This window comes from Lithobates pipiens, unplaced genomic scaffold, assembly GCF_037356315.1.
Source record: "Lithobates pipiens isolate NorthernLeopardFrog02 unplaced genomic scaffold, aLitPip1_a1.2 Scaffold_19, whole genome shotgun sequence".
In the NCBI taxonomy this organism is placed as follows: domain Eukaryota; kingdom Metazoa; phylum Chordata; class Amphibia; order Anura; family Ranidae; genus Lithobates; species Lithobates pipiens.
This window is the reverse complement of record NW_027507764.1, coordinates 483,088,271-483,112,428: the sequence shown is the minus strand read 5'-3', so window position 1 is coordinate 483,112,428 and position 24,158 is coordinate 483,088,271. Positions and strand designations below refer to the sequence as shown.

Genomic DNA, 24,158 nt, shown 5'->3' with positions numbered 1-24,158 from the left:
TGGAGGTGAACACACCAGGAACAGTCCACCGCTGGATCGAGGGAGAGCGATGTTTGCCGCTGGAATGGAGGACTGGAAAAATTAAACAGCTTTCTGGGCGCCCCTTGACAAAAAAAGCAGTTGCCCATGCATAAAAAAAAAATTGCCCGATATTAAAATGGTTGTAAAGGCAGAAGGTTTTTTTTTTTTATCTTAATGCATTTTATGCATTAACATAAAAAAACCTTCTGTGTGCAACAGCCCACCTCAGCTCCTCTAATACTTACCTGAGCACATCTCGATCCAGCAATGTTGCATGAGAGACTCTGCTGTCCGGGACTCTCCCTCCTTATTTGGCTGAAACAGTAGAGAAGTGCCATTGGCTCCCACTGCTGTCAAAGTCAGTGAGGAGAGAGAGAGAGAGAGAGAGGGGGAGTGGGGCAGGGCCGGGCCGTGGCTCCATGTCAGAATGCCACACAGAGCTGCAGTTCGGCTCAGGTGCCCCCCATAGCTGCTTGCTGTGGGGGCACTCAACAGGAGGGAGGGGCTAGGAATGCCAGCGAGGGACCCAAGAAGAGGAGCAAAACCACTGCACAGAGGAGGTAAGTATAACATGTTTGTTATTTTTAACAAAAAAAATAATTGATTTAGTAACACTTTAAGCTTTAAGACCAAATCTCTTTTGGCATTCAGAGAGTGGGTCTTAAAGCTTAAGTGCTAGAGTACAAGAGCTAGACCAGTATATGAATTTGGCGCATTTGTCACCACTTTTAGACTGCATGAGAAACACTTTTGCAAAATCTACTTGCACCAGTCTTTATGAATCCCAGGGTTTATTGCTTGTGCTTATTTAATGCCTGACAGTGGTCTAAAGTCCTATTATGTATATGCATAGCAACTTGTATTTCGATTTGGAAATGCCATTCCCCTTCTTGAATTCCAATTCTAGAGAGAGGTTAATGTTATGTAAAGTATTCCCCAGCATCTCCTTGGATGTCCATGCTGCCCATACTGGTAGGTGTGCACAGCCTATTGCATTGGGGTGTGCACCCCAAAGCTCAAACACACATGCGTGTGTTTGTATATACACTATATATATATACACATGTGTGTGTAGCGCTGACATCATGGTTTATTGATGTGATTATACATGCTTTAATGTGAGGTATATGGACATTACTGTGGTTTCGCACTAGAGCCATCTAGTGGCCAAATATGGGTAACACACCTGTTTATCATTTACCTCAGAACAACCTAAAGACTTGTACAGGAAGTAACTGTTTGTTTTGGATTCTGAAGGTTGATCTCATTACCCAGGAGTCCGTGTGTGACCTACCCATGAACACTCTCACGCAGTGCATGCTGGGTAGGGGATATAAGGGACATCAGCGGCCATTTTAGGTCTCTTGGGACCACGTTACCTGCCTGTGCGGATCGGCGGAGGGGTTTCCCGAGAGGCAGCGGCTAACAGCTATTGTGGAGCGCCAGACTGCTCACGTTTGTGACGTGACCTGACGGAGCCTGAGAGCTGTTGATCAGATTGACGAGGCCCAGTGACACTTATCTGAGTATCGGAGGACTAGATCCAGTCAGTGGAGTGACACAGAACATCTGCCCAGCTGATACAGAAGCAAGCTACAGTTGCCGGATCAAAGTTGTCACCCAGAACTCCGATCCAGTTGGTGAGCGGGTTACGGCCCACCATTTGTTAATTTGCTGCACACAGTTAGACTCATTTACAGGCCTTGCTGGAACTTGTTGTTCCACGGAGGCTTAACAGAGCAACTGACATTGAGCAGGCTTGAGGCCTACTTCACTTTAGAACAAAAATATTACAGCGCACACATGCAAAACTAACATTTACCTCCAGCAAGGCTTTTTAAAAACACCTAGACAATTTCAAAAAACATTATCAAAAAATATGGGGATTTGGTCACACCATATTGCTATATGGTGCTTAAGCCCACTTACTGTGACAACGTACCCCATGATTAGTGGGTCCTACACTATCCATAGATTGGGAGATCCTGCTTCTCTGAACCATGGGAGCTATACTCCTCTATATGGGAGAATATGAGATATTTTTTTGGGTGGAGCACCCCACTCCCTCAGTGAGAACCTCTCATTAGTGACCACCTGTGTCATGGTGGAGAGGAGTATAGCTCCCATATAGAGGAGTATAGCTCCTATGGTTCAGAGAAGCAGGATCTCCCAATCTATGGATAGTGTAGGACCCACTAATCATGGGGTACGTTGTCTCAGTAAGTGGGCTTAAGCACCATATAGCAATACGGTGTGACCAAATCCCCATATTTTTTGATAATGTCTAGGTGTTTTTAAAAAGTCTTGCTGGAGGTAAATGTTAGTTTTGCATGTTAGTTTTGCATGTGTGCGCTGCAATATTTTTGTTCTGTTGTATGGTCTTATGGCAGCATCATCTTTATGCATTTTTTTAGGGTGTGCCCCCCAAATATCTTGTTTGTCTATTGTATGGATTCTGACCAAATCCCTTTGGGTGGAGCACCCCACTCCCTCAGTAAGTATTTCTCATTAGTGACCACCTGTGTTATGGTGGAGACCTCATGTTCTCCCATATAGAGGAGTAGAGCTCCCATGGTTCAGAGAAGCAGGATCTCCCAATCTATGGATAGTGTAGGACCCACTAATCATGGGGTACTTTGTCGCAGTAAGTGGGCTTAAGCACCATATAGCAATATGGTGTGACCAAATCCCCATATTTTTTGATAATGTTTTTTGAAAATGTCTAGGTGTTTTTAAAAAGCCTTGCTGGAGGTAAATGTTAGTTTTGCATGTGTGTGCTGTAATATTTTTGTTCTGTTGTATGGTCTTATGGCAGCACCATCTTTATGCATTTTTTTAGGGTGTGCCCCCCAAATATCTTACTAACTAACTAACTAAATACTAAATAAATACTAACTGAGGTGTTACTTTTACGGGCCAGTAACACCTCAGTTAGTATTTATCACGCTCTTATTAGTTACCATTTTAAGTTTTTCCAGATAAGATTCTTTGCTGTCATTTCTATTGTGATCAGGAACTGATGACTTCCCTCGCTGGAGCTCTATTATCATCTCCTCTTCTGTGTACAGATCCACTGGGTCCAGGAAGTTAGCGTTGATTAATTGGACCAATAATTCTTTCTCTGCAAAACTTTTAAAAAAGTAAAAAAAAAAAGACAATTATCTATCAGATAATTAAAATACTTAAAGTGATTGTAAAGTATCGTTTTTTATTTTTTTTAAATAACAAACATATCATTCTTACCTCCACTGTGCAGCTCGTTTTGTACAGAGTGGTCCCGATCATCCTCTTCTGGGGTCCCCCGGCGGCTCTGGCAGCTACTCCCTGCATCAGATAACCCCCGTAGGAGAAGAGCTCTCCCATAGGGTTACCTTGTGGATGCGCTCCCGAATCCAGTATTTGTGTCCATAGACAGCCCTGCCAACACCCCCCCCCCCCCCCCCACGCCCGCGTCATTGGATTTGATTGACAGCAACGGGAGTCAATGCTGCTATCAATCTATCCAATCAATATCTCTCACTGCTACTTTTGCTGGATAGCTTAATAAATGAGAGAAAATGTTTAAAAAGGCGTGTGAAATAAAAAATTGGAAACCATTATGGTTTAGGGTCAATGTTATTTTTCCCTTTTTCATGTAAATGTTTTCCATGAAAAAAAAATATGAATTTAAAATATCCATATGCAATACTGCACTATTCTTTAGGGCCTCTGCTAAAAAAAAAATAATGTTTGGGGGTTCTGAGTAATTTTCTAGCAAAAAAAGCAGATTTTACATGTAAGCAAAAAGTGTCAGAAAAGACCTGGTCTTCACACTTGTTTTTGTTTTTTTTTAGACTAAAGTAAGCATAATTCTTTTGTACTGCATATATTTTAGGCTGGGTTCACACTGTGCAGAGCGGCTTGCAGCAAGGGTCCAGTGCGTCCCTGTTCAGGGGTAAATCTGGTCCGAATTTATTTTAAATTATTTTACATACTGTCACCAGTCAGTGTTCCTGGTCGCCTCCACACCAGTTATATGACAACGCTGTATGCACCGGTGACAGTATGGAAAAAAAAAATGAAAATTGTGATAAAAATGTACAACTTTAAAAAATGTGCCATGCCTCTTACAAAATACCTTAGACTGTTTACTTTCCAAAAAGGTCATTTGGGGGGTATTTGCACCGTCCAGACATTTTTGGGTCTCAAGAACTTAGATTAGGCCATCAGTACATCAGGATTGATCGATTTTCAGATACAGTGCCTTGAAAAGGTATTCATACCCCTTGAAATTTTCCACATTTTGTCATGTTACAACCAAAAACATAAATGTATATTATTGGGATTTTATGTGATAGACCAACACAAAGTGGCACATAATTGTGAAGTGGAAGGAAAATTATAAATGGTTTTCAAAATGTTTTAAAAATAAATATCTTGAAAAGTGTGGCATGCATTTGTATTCTGCCCCCCTGACTTAATACTCTGTCGAACCACCTTTCACTGCAATTACAGCTGCAAGTCTTTTTGGGGATGTCTCTACCAGCTTTGCATATCTGGAGAGTGACATTTTTGCCTATTCTTCTTTGCAAAATAGCTCAAGCTCTGTCAGATTGGATGGAGAGCGTCTGCTAACAGAAATTTTAAACTCTTGCCACATATTCTCAATTGGATTTAGGTCTGGACTTTGACTGGGCCATTCTAACACATGACTATGGTTTGATCTAAAGCATTCCATTGTAGCTGTATGTTTAGGGTCATTTTCCTGCTGGAAGGTGAACCTCCACCCCAGTCTCAAGTCTTTTGTAGACTCTAACAGATTTTCTTCTAATGCCGCGTCCACATGATCGGACTATCAGGCGGGGCACCGGCTGACTTTTTCTTCCCAAAAGTCCGGCGGACTTAGAAAGAAGTTTTGACTCAAAATTGTCCACTAGACTCAGCAGTCCGGCGGACAATCCTCCCGTCTGTGTGCTAGTCCGCTGGACTTTTCAAATGAACGGACTTTCCCACACACTGAGTAAAGTCCATTAATTTTGAACGTGACTCCAAGTAGACAAAACTGTCGAAGGAAGTCAATGTCGCCACCTCCATCGGCGAGATTGATGCCTCGCTAGCCCCGTCGCCTGGTATGGATTTTAAGGAAAAAAATGGCGTGGGGGTCCCCCCAAAGTCCATACCAGACCCATATCCGAGCATGCAGCATGGCTGGTCAGGAAAGGGGGTAGGGGCGAGCGAGCGCCCCCTCCCTCCTGAGCCGTACCAGGCCACATGCCCTCAACATGGGCCCCCTGTGGCCCCCCCACCCCAAAGCACCTTGTCCCCATGTTGATGAGGACAAGGGCCTCTTCCTGACAACCCTGGCCGTTGGTTGTCGGGGTCTGTAGGCGGGGGGCTTATCGGAATCCAGGAGCCCCCAGGTTACGGCCCCCCACCTTATGTGAATGAGTATGGGGTGCAATGTACCCCTACCCATTCACCTGGGGGAAAAAAGTAAATAAAAAACACACAACACAGGTTTTTAAAGTAGTCCGCCGGAAAAGTCAGGTCATGTGTGGGCGTGTGTGGGCAAGTCCGCTCGTTTGGAAAGTCCGGCGGACCTCCGCTGCAAAGTCCGGCGGATTGTCCACCTGACTAAGTCCGCCGGATAGTCTGATCATGTGTACGCAGCATAAGATTCCCCTGTATTTGGCTCCATCCATCTTCTCATCAACTTTGATCAGCTTCCCTGTCCCTGCTGAACAAAAGTATCCCCACAATGTGATGCTGCCACCACCATGTTTCACACTGGGTATGGTGTGTTCAGGGTGATGTGCAGTGTTAGTTTTCCACTACACACATAGCCTTTTGCTTTTAGGCCAAAAAGTTCAATTTTGGTCTCATCTGACCAGAGAACCTTCTTCTACATGTTTGCTGTGTCTCCCACATGGCTTCTCGCAAACTGCAAATGAGACTTCTTATGGTTTTCATTCAACAATGAATGAATGAAATGAAATCCCGAAATGTAACACACATTAGGACAGAAAAGGACCCGGCAGTCCTAGTAGATGATAGGCTCAGCAATGGCATGCAATGCCAAGCTGCCGCTAACAAAGCAAACAGAATATAGGCATGCTTTAAAAAGGGATCAACTCCAGAGATAAAACGATAATTCTCCCGTTCTACAAGACTCTGGTCTGGCCGCACCTAGAGTATGCTCTCCAGTTCTGGGCACCAGTCCTCAGGAAGGATGTACTGGAAATGGAGTGAGTACAAAGAAGGGCAACAAAGCTAATAAAGGGTCTGGAGGATATTAGTTATGAGGAAAGGTTACGAGCACTGAACTTATTCTTTCTGGAGAAGAGACGCTTGAGAGGGGATATGATTTCAATATACAAATACCGTACTGGTGACCCCACAATAGGGATAAAACTTTTTCGCAAAAGGGTGTTTAACACGACTCCTGGCCATTCATTAAAATTAGAAGAAAAGAGGTTTAACCTTAAACTACTTAGAGGGTTCTTTACTGTAAGAGCGCCAAGGATGTGGAATTTCCTTCCACATGCAGTGGTCACAACAGGGGGCATTGATAGTTTCAAAAAAACTATTAGATAAGCACCTGAATGACCACAACATACAGGGATATACAATGTAATACTGACATATAACCACACACATAGGTTGGACTTGTGTCTTTTTTAAACCTCACCTACTATGTAACATTCTCTTCTTCTTTAATGGGATAATAATAAAGCTGCTTTGCTAGTGATACTGATGGAGTTCTGCCAAATGTATTTTCAAAGGCTTTTATTTTCTAGTAATATCAAGAATAATATTATGCTTTTTTTTTTTTTTTAACAATGGCAAATCCAAAAGCTGTCATAACTTACTTTTTATCACCACTGTCTTCTGTGTTTTCTGCTTTGTCCTCAACCTTCTTTTTTTGTGTGTCTTTTTTTAGTATTCCTGAAAATGAATAAATTAATATGTACTGTATATTATTACCAAGAGACCTTTGAATTGTAAAATGCCAAATTGTAATCTGAGCCCTTGTCTGTATTCCAAATATTCTTACAACGTATATGCAATGTGATATATTCTATATGATTAGTATAGTTGTTACTATAGTTCTCTAGGTTATAATTAGGGTTGTCCCGATACCACTTTTTTAAGACCAAGTACCGATACTTTTTTCAAGTACTCACCGATACTGATATTTTTTTTTATGTCATGTGACAATTTAACTGATGGCCACTGATAGGTGGCACTGACTGATGGCTGACACTGATGCCTGGCACTGATAAATGGCACTGATAGGTGGCATTTATGGGCACTGATAAGCGGCACTAATGGGCACTGATAGGTGGCACTGACAGGTGGCTGTCACTGATGGGCGGCACTTATGGATAATGACAGGTGCCATGCACTGATAGGTGGCAACTTATGGGCACTGATAAGCGGCACTAATGGGCACTGATAGGTGGCACTGACAGGTGGCTGTCACTGATGGGCGGCACTTATGGACAATGACAGGTGCCATGCACTGATAGGTGGAAACTTATGGGCACTGATAAATGGCACTGATGGGCAGAACCTTTGGGCACTGATAGGTGGTGCTGACAGGTTGCTGCCACTGATAGGCGGCACTTATAGGTGGCACTGACAGGTGGTTGGTACTGATAGGCAGCACTTATGGGCACTGATAGGTGGCACTGATGGGTGGCTGGCAGTGATGGCTGGCACTGACAGGGGCACTTATGGGCACTGATAGATGGCACTGATAGGCAGCACTTATGGGCAGGCACTAAAATGCAGCACTGATTGGCAACTGCATAATAAATTATATGAATGATGATGACATGGCATATAGCATTGCAAAATCCTTCTTTGCCTCTCATCATTCATGACATTTAACATTTAACATCTAGTAAGTATGCTGCGAAGCCCATCTCGGTACGCTTTGCACTCGGCTGCAGTAAGCCAGCAGCGGATATCTTGTTACACCTAGCCCATATAGTTCAGGCTGGATGCAACAAGATGCCCATATAGTTCAGGCTGGATGCAACAAGATGTCCGCTGCTGGCTTACTGCAGCCGAGTGCAAGGTGTACCAAGATGGACGTCATGAATTTTACCCTTCGAAGGAGACATGGAGCATGACTTGCTGTACTGAATGTGATGGCTCCGATCACCGTTTTGGACAGAATGTGCGGCGGCGCCCTGCATTCCTGCCCCGGACAGCTTAAGCATAGTTCTTCTGTTGCCAGACCAATCTCTGCCCGCCAACCTCCGGTTGCAGGTATTGGATTAGGCTTCGGGGGCATTTTTGCAAGAAGAAAAACTCACACAAATGCTCAGAATCAATCCTGATACCGATACTAGTATCAGTATTGGGACAACCCTAGTTATTATGATAGCAAACTGATATTACTGTCCTTATTTTTAGCAACGGGGACGGTCAGTGCACCTAGCAGTATCATCGTTCAGGGTGCAATGCTTGAAATGCATACTGCCTGCATTCCAGATATGCAACCCTGGGCACATACTGCCCCCTCCAGCCAAAGCAGCTGTCAGCTTCTCAAAGAGTTTGACAGGCTGCTGGCAGTAAGGTTGGATGGGGCACCTGTGCCCTCTGCTAGAGCTAAACTATAGGGCACTAAACGTCAGAGTCTCATGCCTAAACCTAAACACTTAGTGTGAATGGGGAGTTAGTAAAAAAGAAAAACATCTGACAAGAGACAATACTGTTTAAATTCAGGCTGAAACCAAACGGAGGAATAACGTGTTAATCTTACATGTCTCTTTGGTGAAATTTTCTTATTCAAGACACACAAATGAGGTTCACGATTTAACTTGTAGGTACTAAATAAAGTTTTTTTTATAGGTATAGCCTAAAACATTTAGATTAATACAATGTATGGAATTTATTGGGGGTCTTGTCAGCTCCACTTACCTTGCAAGGAATTTACAGAAAGCTTACGGAGATCATTCTCATATTGTATTCCATTTTTCTGTAACAAATAACAATAATATTAACATGCAATGTATGCAAAACAAGCTGGAATAGACATCATACCAGTTGATTCAAATGTTTTCATACAGACAACATTTTAGTCCAGACTTCATCCATTCCACTCTATTCCAGCCCTGATAAATGGGGTCCCCAAGAGGCCATAAAACCCATTGGCTCTTATTACTGAACATAAATAAAAAATATTCTCTGGACACATATCAGTGACGTGGCACATTCATTCCCCATCCTTGACCTTCAGGCTGCCATTGGATCTCACATGTTGGTAATGTATTTTTAGACTCTAAGTTAATATGAAATGTACCCAAAAGTATGTAATGTTTCATGTTTAGATTTTTATATTCTTCCTCTAATAAATGTCAGAAAGGTATGCTTTAAATGCCACCATTTTCTATGTAATTTAATGAATGTTATTATCACACAAAAAGATTGTAATGTGGTCATATCTGTGCATTTTGTCTCTCCAAAAATAAAATGAAATGTGTGTGTATATATATATATATATATATATATATATATATATATATATATATATATATATTGTGAGGGGTTAGCTCGGCAGCGGGTGTGTGTGACCCCCTGGATGGGTTCACAACACAAAATCAGGCACAGCAGACAGCGTTGTAGGTGCAAAAAAACAAAAGATGCGGTTTATTTATGCTACATGCAGTGATACATATAACAGCCAAACAAAATAAAACATGAAAATAAATCCTGGTCAGCTTGACCTCTAACTACACACTTAGATTTCCCTGTCTAACAACTGAGAGCAGCCTTGTGCTGCCCCAGTCCCTGTCCCTGTCGTAGAGGTTTGCCACACAGGCGTTAACTCACCGCACAGAACAGGTGTCACACTCCCCAGTCTATACAACACAAAAACTGGTTCCAGGATGGAGCATCTCCCTAAGCATGCTGGGGTTTTTTGTAGAGGTCTTAATGAGCCCACTTACTTCAGCTGGGCTCATTAACTCTTCCCTTCTAGTTGTATAAGTCTGCATAAAGCCTGAATCTGGCGCACACATATTTCCCATCCTGGATACAACCAGGTGATTTTACCTGCGTGCTGCCACATACCCCCCCCTCTTGTTTCAACCTTGGGGTTGTAACACAAGCAGTCAGACACGAATGTATCCGAGACAAAGCATCCACATTCCCCATTTTAACACCAGGGCGATGCTTAACTGTAAAGTTAAATTCCTGTAGGACCAGGAACCACCTATTTACCCTTCTATTGGTCTCCTTGTTTTGAGACATCCACTTTAAAGGAGCGTGATCGGTCACCAGGTCAAAGTGTCTACCTAGCAGATAGTACCGAAGGGAATCTAGAGCCCACTTCACTGCTAAACATTCCTTCTCAATCGTGGCGTAATTTACCTCATGGGACTTCAACTTCCTGCTGAGGTAAATGACTGGGTACTCTTCCCCGTTCCAGACCTGGGATAACACTGCTCCTAACCCAACGTCTGATGCATCAGTTTGTACCACAAAGTCCTTAGAGAAGTCTGGTGAGTACAACACTGGCTGGCTACATAAGGCTGTTTTTAAGGACTGAAATGCTTCTTCAGCCTCTGGGGACCATTTAACCATGACCGACTCTTTCCCTTTTGTCAGGTTGGTGAGAGGCACCGCCTGAGAAGCAAAATGGGGAATGAATCGTCGATAATAGCCAGCGATTCCCAGAAAGGCTCGTACCTGTTTCTTGCTGTTGGGACGTGGCCAACTCTGTATGGCCTCGACTTTATTGACTTGGGGTTTTATCACCCCCCTCCCAATAGTGTACCCAAGATATTTGGCCTCCTCCTGTCCAATGGTACACTTCTTTGGATTGGCCGTAAACCCAGCTTCCTGGATAGAGTCTAGGACTGCTTGTACTTTTGGCAAATGTGAGACCCAGTCTGTGCTATGGATAATCACATCATCCAGGTAAGCTGCAGCATATTTCTGATGGGGCCTCAGAATCTTATCCATTTTTCGCTGGAACGTTGCCGGTGCATTCTGTAACCCAAACGGCATTCTCTTATATTGGAATGCCCCATCTGGGGTTACAAACGCAGTTTTCTCCTTGGCCGACTCGGCCAGGGGAATTTGCCAATACCCTTTGGTGAGATCAAGAGTTGTCATATATCGGGCCGTTCCCAGCCGGTCAATCAACTCATCTATACGCGGCATGGGGTAGGTGTCAAATTTTGTAACTTTATTCAATTGTCGAAAATCGTTACAAAACCGCCAGCTCCCATCAGGTTTGGGCACTAGTACGATAGGACTGGACCAGTCACTCTGGGACTCCTCTATCACACCCAATTCCAGCATCCTTTGAACCTCCCCACGTATTGCCTCCCGTCGGGCCTCTGGTATTCTATAAGGTTTTAGTTTTACCCTTTCTCCTGGCGGGGTGATAATGTCATGCTCTACGCCAGATGTTTGTCCCGGCAGCTCAGAGAAAATCTCTTTGTTACGAAGTACAAACTCTTTAACCTCCTGTTGTTGGGCTTTCGATAAGGTGTCTGCTATTCCAACCTCAGGAACTAAGCAATTAGGCTGTGCTTGTGACAAAGTCTCTGCGACTAGGGATTCCCTATCCCTCCAGGCTTTCAGCAGATTGACATGATAGATCTGCTCCAGCTTTCGCCTTCCTGGCTGTCTAACCCTGTAGTTCACCTCACTAATTTTTTCAATTACTTCGTATGGACCTTGCCATTTGGCCAGAAATTTGCTTTCAACCGTAGGGACTAGCACCAAGACCCTATCCCCCGGGGAAAAAGTACGGGTCTTGGCCCCGCGGTTGTACACTCTCTGCTGTGCTAACTGCGCTTGGGTCAAATGTTCCTTTACGATTGGCATTACCTGTGCAATTCTATCTTGCATCAGGGCGACATGCTCAATCACGCTCCTGTGAGGAGAAATCTCATTTTCCCAAGTTTCCTTGGCGATATCCAGCAGCCCTCTTGGGTGTCTCCCATAGAGCAACTCGAAGGGTGAGAAACCCGTAGAGGATTGGGGTACCTCCCTAATGGCAAACATCAGGTAGGGTATTAGACAGTCCCAATTCTTTCCATCTCTATCCACCACCTTCTTTGACATTTGTTTTAGGGTTTTGTTGAATCTTTCAACCAACCCATCTGTTTGGGGGTGATACACAGATGTACGCAATTGTGTCACTTTTTACAACTTGCATAGTTCCTTCATAACCCTGGACATAAAGGGTGTACCTTGGTCCGTAAGCAGTTCCTTACAAATACCCACGCAGCTAAAAACAAGAGATAGCTCTTTGGCTATGGTTTTGGCCGAGGTATTTCGAAGAGGAATTGCTTCCGGATAACGGGTGGCATAGTCCAATATAACCAAAATGTACTGATGCCCCCTGGCGGACTTCATTATCGGACCTACCAAATCCATTGCGATCCTTTCAAAGGGGACCTCAATGATAGGAAGAGGTACCAGCGGGTTACGGAAATGTGGCATAGGTGCCGACTTCTGACACACCGGGCAGGAGGAACAATAATTTTCTATTTCCTTCATGACCCCAGGCCAATAGAATCTCTGCAATATCCTCTCTCTGGTTTTCTCTGTCCCCAGATGACCTCCCAGAATGTGCCCATGGGCCAATTCTAACACCAACTTCCTGTAAGGTTTGGGCACTACAAGTTGCTCAATGGTTTCTTCTGCCCTTTGAGCCACTCGATACAGCAGGTCCCTTTCCATAGTAAAGTACGGATAAGTGCAGGTCTTATCTGGGTTCACTAACTCGCCATCTATTTTCACCACATTTTCCCGTGCCTTTATTAGGGTGGGATCTTTTAACTGTTCTGTGGCAAAATTTTCCCTGTGAACCTCAAGATCTGAAAACTCCACAGACGGCATGTTTTCATCTGACGATGTTGGCTCCTCCCTAGTTTCTCGAGTTTGCCCCGCCAATACCGACAAGGGAAATTCAGGAGAGTCCTCACCACTCCCAGAGGAATTCTGGTCATCTTCCTGGTCTATAGGGGCACCAGTGGGGGGCTCTGGACAATCCCAGAGTTCCCAGAACTTTGGAAAATCCCTTCCCACAATAGCATCATGTGGTAAGTGAGACACTAACCCCACCTGATGAGAGAGGTTACCTTTGGGGGTCTCAAAAAACACTGAAGTTACAGGATACTCTTGGGTGTCCCCATGCACACAAATAACAGCCACCTTGTTCTTCCCAGAGACCTCTGTAGTAACTAATTCAGCTTTTATCAATGTTACCAGGCTACCTGAATCCAGCAACACATCAACATTTCTACCATTAATACACATTTTACATAAATGTTTCTCAGGTCCCCGAATGGCAGTGCATGCAACTGTCGCAAACAGCGACTGACGTCTTTCCCTTATAAAGTCACATTGCATAGGCTCATCCACAACTGGGCAATTGGCTGCAATATGTCCCTCTTGCCGGCAGCGGTAGCAAATAATCTTTTTCGCTGCCTCTTGCAGCATGGGCTTCCTGGGTTGCTCCCGCCAGACCTTGGGTAGAACTCCCACCCTCTCACTCTCTCCACCCTCACCTCTTGGAGTCATCTTACCCGCCACTGGGGATGATCTGGTCTTAGGGTAGAAAGTCCGTGAGTCCCTGGAAGAGGTGGTCAGGTTCTCTGTAGCCAAGTACCTCTCAACCAGATCCACAAGTTTATCTGCATTTTCTGGGTCTCCATGGCTTACCCATTTTTGGATGGCAGTAGGAAGAGCTCTCAGGAAACGATCCATGACAACACGTTCCACAATGTTTGGTGCGGTCAAAGTCTCTGGCTGCAACCACTTCCTGCTCAGGTGAATGAGATCATACATTTGAGACCTGGGAGGTTTTCCAACCTGAAAAGTCCAATTATGCACACGCTGAGCCCGGACGGCCAGGGTGACACCCAGCCGTGCCAATATTTCTGTTTTTAGTACCACATAGTCTTTTACTTGGTCAGGCTCTAGGTCATAATAAGCTTTCTGCGATTCCCCAGTTAACAGAGGGGCCACCAGTCCAGCCCATTGCTCCTTAGGCCACTTTTCCCTTTCAGCAGTCCTTTCAAATGTGGTCAAAAACACCCTTGGATCATCCTCTCCAGTCATTTTTGTCAGTAAACGGCTCACACCAAAGGATGCGGTATTATTGTAACCACTTGCTTCATTGGTCTGCGGACGTTGCTGTATCAATGTCTCTATTTTCTGTTGAAAACTCTGCTCTTGCTTCTGCAACAGGTCTATGAAGCGGGCTTCAGATTGCTGCTGGGCTTGTTGCTGAGCTTCCAAACTCTGCTGGTGAGCTTTCTGCTGAGCTTCCAGACTTTGCTGCAAAGTCGCATTTGTCTGCTGCTGGGCTGCAAGGCTCTGTTGTTGAGCTGCAAGGCTCCTTTGTAAACTCGCATTTGTCTGCTGCTGATTGGCATTTGCTAGAGCCAGCTGTCTCAGTATCTCCTCCATGCTGGCCTTAAAAAAAAAAAAAAAAAACTGCCAAAATTCTCCACCAACTGTGAGGGGTTAGCTCGGCAGCGGGTGTGTGTGACCCCCTGGATGGGTTCACAACACAAAATCAGGCACAGCAGACAGCGTTGTAGGTGCAAAAAAACAAAAGATGCGATTTATTTATGCTACATGCAGTGATACATATAACAGCCAAACAAAATAAAACATGAAAATAAATCCTGGTCAGCTTGACCTCTAACTACACACTTAGATTTCCCTGTCTAACAACTGAGAGCAGCCTTGTGCTGCCCCAGTCCCTGTCCCTGTCGTAGAGGTTTGCCACACAGGCGTTAACTCACCGCACAGAACAGGTGTCACACTCCCCAGTCTATACAACACAAAAACTGGTTCCAGGATGGAGCATCTCCCTAAGCATGCTGGGGTTTTTTGTAGAGGTCTTAATGAGCCCACTTACTTCAGCTGGGCTCATTAACTCTTCCCTTCTAGTTGTACAAGTCTACATAAAGCCTGAATCTAGGGCACACATATTTCCCATCCTGGATACAACCAGGTGATTTTACCTGCGTGCTGCCACAATATATATATATATATATATATATATATATATATATATATATATAGTATACATACGCCTGTAGATATATATTGTGGCAGTGTAATGCTTTGATACAGTGAAAAAAGGTGTTATTACTACCCAGGGTTCTCATCCAGGTTGAGGGGCTCCAGGGTGGTTTTCTCATTCAGAGGAAACTGTTTTTCTAGGTTTTCTCACTGCTTGGTAAAACCTGGTTTGGGACCTGGAGTCCAGAGACTTCATAGAGGATTGGATGGGATGAAGTTTGCAATCATGAGTCCTGATTTTGCAGACGACCAGCGCACTAACTGACATTAGGAAGGCTCCCCTTAAGAGACTTGTGTGAGCCTATATTGCTTTTTGCTTTGAGCTTTGGAGACAAGATTGTCTAGAGGAGGCAGTCATGGACCTGAGACTTGGGGCCAGAGTAGCTGTGTGCACTGAGTAATGGCCGGTACATACGATGCAAAAATAAGATGACAGATCTTCGTTTTTTTTTTGTGCATGCTAGTCAGATATCAAAAATGGAGAGTTTACTAAAGTTATGAAAATTCTCATACGACAGAATAAAGAATCGGAAGTGATGTCATGTGTTGTGTTGTATTTCTATTGTGATTTCTGACGACAACTGTACTGATTAAACGAAAATTGTACAATCTGGTATCATACAAGAAAAATGTTTGTGCTTGTTCCATCGGATAATATCGGATGAACTGTCATGATCGGCTCTCAAAATCTCTGTACCAACGATCCGATTATCGTACGATTGTGTTGAAAGTGGCATTTTTCGTCTGACTTTCGGATCGTGTGTACGGGCCATAAGCCAGGAGTCTAATGACCATCTGTTTTGTGTTACTGCAGATGTACAGAGAAACAGATTAAAAACATTATTACACATTGATTATTAAGATTTTTTACACTAAGCTTATTCATTAACAGATACAGAAAATAAATTGCAAACAGTCTGTAGATTTACCATTTACCCATTCACATCTTTGCTTTTGCTAATTGTTAGTGAATAAAAATCTCTCTCACACACCAATTTATAATTGTATTGTTGTTTTGTTATTTTTATTTATTTATTGTCATTAGTATTAGTGCTATTATATCTATATATTTTTTGGAGGTGATAGGATTATGGGGGTGGCTGCTTGTTGTATGGTTCTCTTGTGTGAACACTGGGGGTCTTTTACAGAGTGTTTATTTTCATATATCGCCTGTTTAATTGGGTTCCGCCCACACTTTCGTTAAGGGAGGAGATTCTGGTGACATTTAAAGTGTGGGATTTCATCAGATTGGATTAGCTCTGAGGAAGGAGGTATGACCCCCCCCAAATGTGTAATGCCCCATACACACGGTCGGAAATTCCAACGGAAAAAGTCAGATCGGATTATGTTGTTGGAAAATCCGATCGTGTGTAGGCTCTATCGGACTTTTTCTGTCGGTTTGAGAGCTGGATCTAAAATTTTCTGACAACAGAATCCGATCGGACTTTTTCCAATCGTGTGTAGTGAATTCCGTTGCATAAAGTGCCACGCATGCTCAGAAAAAATTTGGAGATGAAAGCTATTGGCTACTGGCCTCTACGTAGTCCTGTCATACGTGTACAAAGTCACCTCGTCCGAATGATCGGATTTTCCGACAACTTTGTTTCGTGTACCGTGTGTATACAAGACAAATTTCGCGCAAAATCCATCGGAAAAAATCAGACGGATTTTGTCTGATTTTAGCCTTTTGACTTGCCCCATGAGCAAGGACTGATGTGATATGTATATATAAAATCTCATCGGTTGTATTTCTGGATACACAGCCACCTGCAGAAGTTGCTGAAGTCTCCTGATGCTCCAGTCCCTCAAGTAATAGAAACAGTCACGGGTGTGATGGGCGTGAAATCCCTGCCCTTGGCATTCCTTAGAGAAATTACAATCCTGGCAAGAAATAATGACAAAAAAAAACATTACAGTCCATTCACATTCAAACCTACACATTATAACACATAGTAATGCATGACATGCCAGAATCTATTATTTTCAATGGTGCTTGTTCAGATCTGTGCACAGCAGATCTGATCCAACATCCTCTCTGCTTTATCACCATTCTGGTTCAAACAGATCAAAATGGTTTGAAACTGAATGTGCTATGGTTATATAGTTAAATAGTTACAGTGGTGTGAAAAAGTGTTTGCCCCCTTCCTCATTTCCTGTTCCTTTGCATGTTTGTCACACTTAAGTGTTTCGGAACATCAAACCAATTGAAACAATAGTCAAGGACAACACAAGTAAACACAAAATGCAATTTGTAAATGAAGGTGTTTATTATTAAAGGTGAAAAAAAATCCAAACCATCATGGCCCTGTGTGAAAAAGTGATTGCCCCCCTTGTTAAAACATACTATAACTGTGGTTGTCCACACCTCAGTTCAATTTCTCTAGCCACACCCAGGCCTGATTATTGCCACACCTGTTCACAATCAAGGCATCACTTAAATAGGAGCTGCTTGACACAGTAAGGTCCACCAGAAGATCCTTAAAAGCTACACATCATGCCGAGACCCAAAGAAATTCAGGAACAATTGAGAAAGAAAGTAATTGAGATCTATCAGTCTGGAAAGGGTTATAAAGCCATTTCCAAAGCTTTGGGAATCCAGCGAACCACAGTGAGAGCCATTATCCACAAATGGCGAAGACATGGAACAGTGGTGAACCTTTCCAGGAGTGGCTGGCCACCCAAAATTAACCCAAGAGCGCAGCGACGACTCATCCAAGAGGTCACAAAAGACCCCACAACAACGTCCAAGGAACTGCAGGCCTCACTTGCCTCAGTTAAGGTCAGCGTTCATGCCTCCACCATACCATCAGGAAAGACTGGGCAAAAATGGCCTGCATGGCAGAGTTCCAAGGAGAAAACCACTGCTGAGCAAAAAGAACATCAAAGCTCGTCTCAATTTCTCCACAACACATCTTGATGATCCCCAAGACTTTTGGGACAACATTCTGTGGACCGATGAGACAAAAGTGGAACTCTTTGGAAGGTGTGTGTCCAAGTATATCTGGCGTAGAAGGAACACTGCATTTCATAAAAAGAACATTATACCAACAGTAAAATATGGTGGTGGTAGTGTGATGGTCTGGGGCTGTTTTGCTGCTTCAGGACCTGGAAGACTTGCCGTGATAAAAGGAACTATGAATTCTGCTGTCTACCAAGAGATCCTGAAGGAGAATGTCCAACCATCTGTTCGTGTACTCAAGCTGAAACGAACTTGGGTTCTGCAGCAGGACAATGATCCTAAACACACCAGCAAGTCCACCACCGAATGGCTGAAGAAAAACAAAATGAAGACTTTGGAGTGGCCTAGCCAAAGTCCTGACCTGAATCCTATTGAGATGTTGTGGTATGACCTTAAAAAGGCCGTTCATGCTTGAAAACCCTCTAATGTAACTGAATTAGGACAATTCTGCAAAGATGAGTGGGCCAAAATTCCTCCAGGACGCTGTAAAAGCCTCATTGCACGTTATCGCAAACGCTTGGTTGCAGTTGTTGCTGCGAAGGGTGGCCCAACCAGTTATTAGGTTTAGGGGGCAATCACTTTTTCACACAGGGCCATGATGGTTTGGATTTTTTTTCACCTTTAATAATAAACACCTTCATTTACAAATTGCATTTTGTGTTTACTTGTGTTGTCCTTGACTATTGTTTAAATTGGTTTGATGGTCCGAAACACTTAAGTGTGACAAACATGCAAAGGAACAGGAAATGAGGAAGGGGGCAAACACTTTTTCACACCACTGTACATAGTAGGTGAGGTTGAAAAAAAGACACAAGCCCATCAAGTCCAACCTATGTGTGTGTGGGTATATGTCAGTATTACATTGTATATACCTGTATGTTGTGGTCGTTCAGGTGCTTATCTAATAGTTTCTTGAAACTATCAATGCCCCCTGCTGAGACCACCACCTGTGGAAGGAAATTCCACATCCTTGGCGCTCTTACAGTAAAGAACCCTCTAAGTAGTTTAAGGTTAAACCTCTTTTCTTCTAATTTTAATGAGTGGCCAGGAGTCTTGTTAAACTCCCTTCTGCGAAAAAGTTTTATCTCTATTGTGGGGTCACCGGTGTGGTAATTGTATATTGAAATCATATCCCCTCCCAACCATTTCTTCTCCAGAGAGAATAAGTTCAGTGCCCGGAACCTTTCCTCATAGCTAATATCCCCCAAACTCTTTATTAGCTTTGTTGCCCTTCTTTGTACTCGCTCCATTTCCAGTACATCCTTCCTGAGGACTGGTGCCCAGAACTGGACAGCATACTCTAGGTGTGGCCAGACCAGAGTCTTGTAGAGCGGGAGAATTATCGTTTTATCTCTGGAGTTGATCCCCTTTTTAATGCAAGACAATATTCTGTTTGCTTTGCATGTCATTGCTGAGCCTATCATCTACTAGGACCCCCAGGTCCTTTTCCATCCTAGATTCCCCCAGAGGTTCTCCTCCCAGTGTATAGATTGCATTCATATTTTTGCCACCTAAAGGCATTATTTTATATTTTACTACATTTAACCTCATTTGCCATGTAGTTGCCCACCCCATTAATTTGTTCAGATCTTTTTGCAAGGTTTCCACATCCTGCGGAGAAGTTATTGCCCTGCTTAGCTTAGTATTGTCAGAAAATACAGAGATTTAACTGTTTACCCCATCCTCCAGGTCATTTATGAACAAATTAAATAGGATTGGTCCCAGCACGGAACCCTGGGGGACCCCACTACCCACCCCTGACCATTCCGAGTACTCCCCATTTATCACCACCCTCTGAACTCACTCCTGTAGTCAGTTTTCAATCCATGTACTCACCCAATGGTCCATGCCAAGGGACCTTATTTTGTACAGTAAATGTTTATTGGGAACTGTGTCAAATGCTTTGAAAAAATCCAGATACATCACATCTATGGGTCTTCCTTTATCTAGCTGGCAACTCACCTCCTCATAGAAGGTTAGTAGTTTGGTTTGGCAAGAATGATTCTTCATAAATCCATGCTGATTACTGCTAATGATGCGGTTCTCAATACTAAAATCTTGTATATAGTCCCTTCTCATCCCCTCCAAGATTTTACATACTTTTGATGTTAGGCTAACTGTTCTGTAATTCCCAGGGATGTAATTTGGGCCCTTTTTAAATATTGATGCTACATTGGCTTTTCTCCAATCAGCTGGTACCATTCCAGTCAGTAGACTGTCAGTAAAATTTAGGAGCAATGGTCTGGCAATTACTTGACTGAGTTCCCTAAGTACCCTCGGGTGCAAGCCTCTGGTCCCGGTGATTTATTAATGCTAAGTTTCCCAAGTCTAATTTTAATTCTGTCCTCTGTTAACCACGGAGGTGCTTCCTGTGATGTGCCATGAGGATAAACACTGCGGTTTTGGTTGCTGAAGTCCTCCGATTCCCTCGTGAAGACTGAGGAAATGGTTGTGAGGAATGTAATGACAATAATGCACCAGACTTTCTGCATTCCTGGAATACCTCTCCCATATTACAGTTAAGCCTCCTTCCACAGTTGGGGAGATTTACTAAAACTGGTGCACATAGAATCTGGTACAACTGTGCATAGTAACCAATCTGCTTCTAACTTCAGTTTGTTCAATTAAGCTTTGACAATACGACCTAGAAGCTGAGTGGTTACTATGCACAGCTGCACCAGATTCTGTGTACATCACTTATTAGTAAATCTCCCCCAGCGTGTACTATACTATATGTCTGCGCAGGGCCATGTTTACCCGCAGTTGTAGGCGGGGCTTAATGCGCCCTAGTGGGGACACTGTGTCACAGCACGCGCTAGTGCCTGAATCACATGCATGTGAATTCAACATTAAGGCGGTATTCCAGACTTAAAGAGGAGTAGGATAACTTGTACAGTTAACACTTTGTAGTCTGTGGCCATATGTATCACACTGTTAACACTAAGCACTTTGAACTTCTGTTAGAATTGACCTCCTCCCAGGTGTGCAGCATTTCTGAGCCAGCACTGTAGAGTCACCTGTCACCTCACTGCCAGTGATCAATTCGTATATTAAAAATGGATGCAGGAAATACACTTCTCCATAACTCCATGCTTGGTTTTCTACTGGGGCCCCACTTCTTCTTCCTCCATGACTCCAGGCTAGGTCCCTGGGTACTCTGTGCCACAAGGTCAGTCCAAGTATGTGGGTTGCTAGTGAAGGGGCAAAGCATAACACTACCAGAGTACCTGTCACCCCTGCCATGTAACCCTGTTCTTGGTTGGTTGACTGGTTTAGCATATGACACAAATACCATAGCCATTAGCAACAGCAATATAGCTACCTTAGAACAGCTCCTCTGATCCTTAGACCTTAGACTGTATCTTCTCTGAACCTCTTTAGTCCCCTGTTGTAAGCCCTGTTCTATTGATATGCCTTACATGCACCCTTTTAGAGACTTCAGACCAGGCAGATTAGATGAACCAAGAAGTAGCAATAATAAATAAGCAGGGCCCAGCATAAGGTAGCACAAGTCCATACAAATCAACAGGCTCCAAACCCCGCTGGAAACTCTAACTGGACTTCCCCCAAGGTAAAGTTCAGACCAACAGAATGACGGTTACATTTTGTCAGTCTTTCCCCTAACCGACCCTACCTGATTCCCTTATGGCAATAATGAGACCTTTTTTTTTTGGTATGACCTGTAGGGGGCGGTAAACTTCTTGAAAATAGTGGGAAAATCTGTCCGGCAACATTAATAACTCTTCCTTCTCAGGAACCTCTAGCTCAGCCAAGGACACTTACAGTACATTGTAGCAAAGGGCTTTTATACATAAACACAATTGAAATGACCAAACCCAGAGTATATAACATAGCAGGAGAAAACCTTTTACCACAGAGAACCTTTTGGAAGCACCTGCTTACATGTGGATGCACAGGTTTCCCTGCATTCCTATGCAGGCAGACAGTGTGAGTTCGGAGACACATGAATATCATATTGGGACCTTTGGCTGTGCCTGTGAAACCACTGTGTCCTGACTGCCGTCAGTGGGATTGCCTGCATAGGAATGCATGGAACACCTGTGCATTCCTGTGTTGGTAAACAACGCCCTACACGGGCGTTTGGTTTAGTGTGCCCTGTGTTGACAAAGCCCTAAACAAAGAGGTTCTCAGATCATCACTGACATAAGGGATTATGTGTATTGATCATTTACAGCAGTGACAGGATAAAAAACTGAAATCCCAAGCAGATTTCCTGTGTCTCTTCTTCATTTCAAGGATTAACGTATATATCAAGCCACAAACCATGGATTGCTCTTCAGATGGCATTTGACAGAGAGTGAGGAGGCATTATGTCTCCTGCTCATCACTTTTTCTAACCACTTAAGCCCCGGACCAATTTGCAGCCAAAGGACCAAGCCCCTTTTTGCGATTCGGCACTGCGTCGCTTTAACTGACAATTGCGCGTGGCTCCCAAACAAAATTGGTGTCCTTTTTTTTCCCACAAATAGAGCTTTCTTTTGGTGATATTTGATCACCTCTGTGGTTTTTATTTTTTGTGCTATAAACAAAAATAGAGCGACAATTTTGAAAAAAATGCTTTTTACCTTTGGCTATAATAAATATCCCCCAAAAATATATAAAAAAAACATTTTTTTCCTCAGTTTAGGCCGATGTATATTCTTCTACATATTTTTGGTAAAAAAACCCCGCAATTAGTGATTATTGATTGGTTTGCGCAAAAGTTATAGCGTTTACAAAATAGGGGATAGTTTTATAGCATTTTTTTTTTTTTTTTTACTAGTAATGGCAGCGATCAGCGATTTTTATTGTGACTGCGACATTATGGCGGACACATCGGACATTTTTGACACATTTTTGGGACCATTGTCATTTATACAGCAATCAGTGCAATTTAAATGCACTGATTCCTGTGTAAATGACACTGGCAGTGAAGGAGTTAACCACTAGTGGGCAGTGTAGGTGTTATGTATGACGTTATGTGGCTTTTTTTTGTAGGGGGCGTGGCCTGGCATGTGACATCACTGATCGTCTTTCCCTATAAAAGGGAACAGACGATCAGTGACAGCCACAGTAGGAAGCACAGGGAGAGCTTTGTTTACACAGACCTCTCCTCATTCTTCAGCTCTGTGACCCGATCCACTGGTCCCGCAGCCATGGTCACGGAGCTCAGGACCGGAGGCATGCTCCCGACCCATGGCTGGGCACTTAAAAAGCAACATACAGGTACGTGCTTGTGCCCAGCCATGCCATTCTGTTGACGTATATCGGCGTGAGGCGGCCCTTAAGTGGTTAAACATAAATACCCACATCACTGCCCCCCCATCACTGCCCCCCCAACTACATGCATTCATAGTTTCATAGTTCGTAAGGTTGAATAAAGACACCAGTCCATCCAGTTCAACCTGAGTGAGTGTCTAAAATTGTCCCTATCCCTGTACATTGCATACTCACATTGGTCCCCACAATCCAAGTTCCCCATTCATATACTATGGCCAATTTTGGACAGAAGCCAATTAACCTACCTGCATGTCTTTGGATTGTGGGAGGAAACCGGAGTACCTGGAGGAAACCCACGCAGGCACAGGGAGAACATGCAAACTCCAGGCAGGTAGTGTCGTGGTTGGGATTTGAACCAGTGACCCTTCTTACTGCTAGGTGAGAGTGCTAACCACTACACCACTGTGCATTGAGGCTGAATGGGTCACGTTTAGCCAAGCACGGCAGTGGGGATAAATTTTGCTGCACCTCTATGTTAAGCATTGCAGCTGCAGCATATTTACACCCCTGTCCGCTGCCTTTGCTGTTTATGAGGGAGTGGTTGGGGGGAGGGGGCAAAAATGCCCCTCAACCACGTATTTACAGTTCCCAACTGCAAGTATAAATGAAGCTTTACTTTGCCTGTAGAGAAAGAATGATTATTCTTGCCTGTCCCTGTTGAAATTGTGCTTTGCACGCACCGCAGAATTCACACTGACACTGCGTGCACTTGAAGTGTAGACATCCTCCTTTCAATAATTCAAACTGGAACTTACAGGAAGGACATTCTGTACAGCATTAAAAGGAAAGAAAAAAAAAACTGAGATATCTTGTGATCACAAAATGTGCATTTTACAAGCATATGTATTTT

The 24,158-nt window shown here is 43.6% G+C and overlaps 1 protein-coding gene across 1 annotated transcript in view; it reads right to left on the bottom strand.

Annotated features, from left to right (window-relative positions):
• LOC143997354 (E3 ubiquitin-protein ligase RNF31-like) overlaps positions 1–24,158 on the bottom strand; it is a 126,757-nt gene that overhangs the window by 8,913 nt on the left and 93,686 nt on the right. Inside the window, exons 12-16 of the mRNA XM_077492934.1 lie at positions 23,957–24,075; positions 16,837–16,950; positions 8,932–8,989; positions 6,870–6,945; positions 2,982–3,150 (exon numbers count right to left, since the gene is read on the bottom strand). Of these exons, the coding sequence (XP_077349060.1) occupies positions 2,982–3,150; positions 6,870–6,945; positions 8,932–8,989; positions 16,837–16,950; positions 23,957–24,075 (536 nt within the window). The remainder of the gene's footprint in view (positions 1–2,981; positions 3,151–6,869; positions 6,946–8,931; positions 8,990–16,836; positions 16,951–23,956; positions 24,076–24,158) is intronic.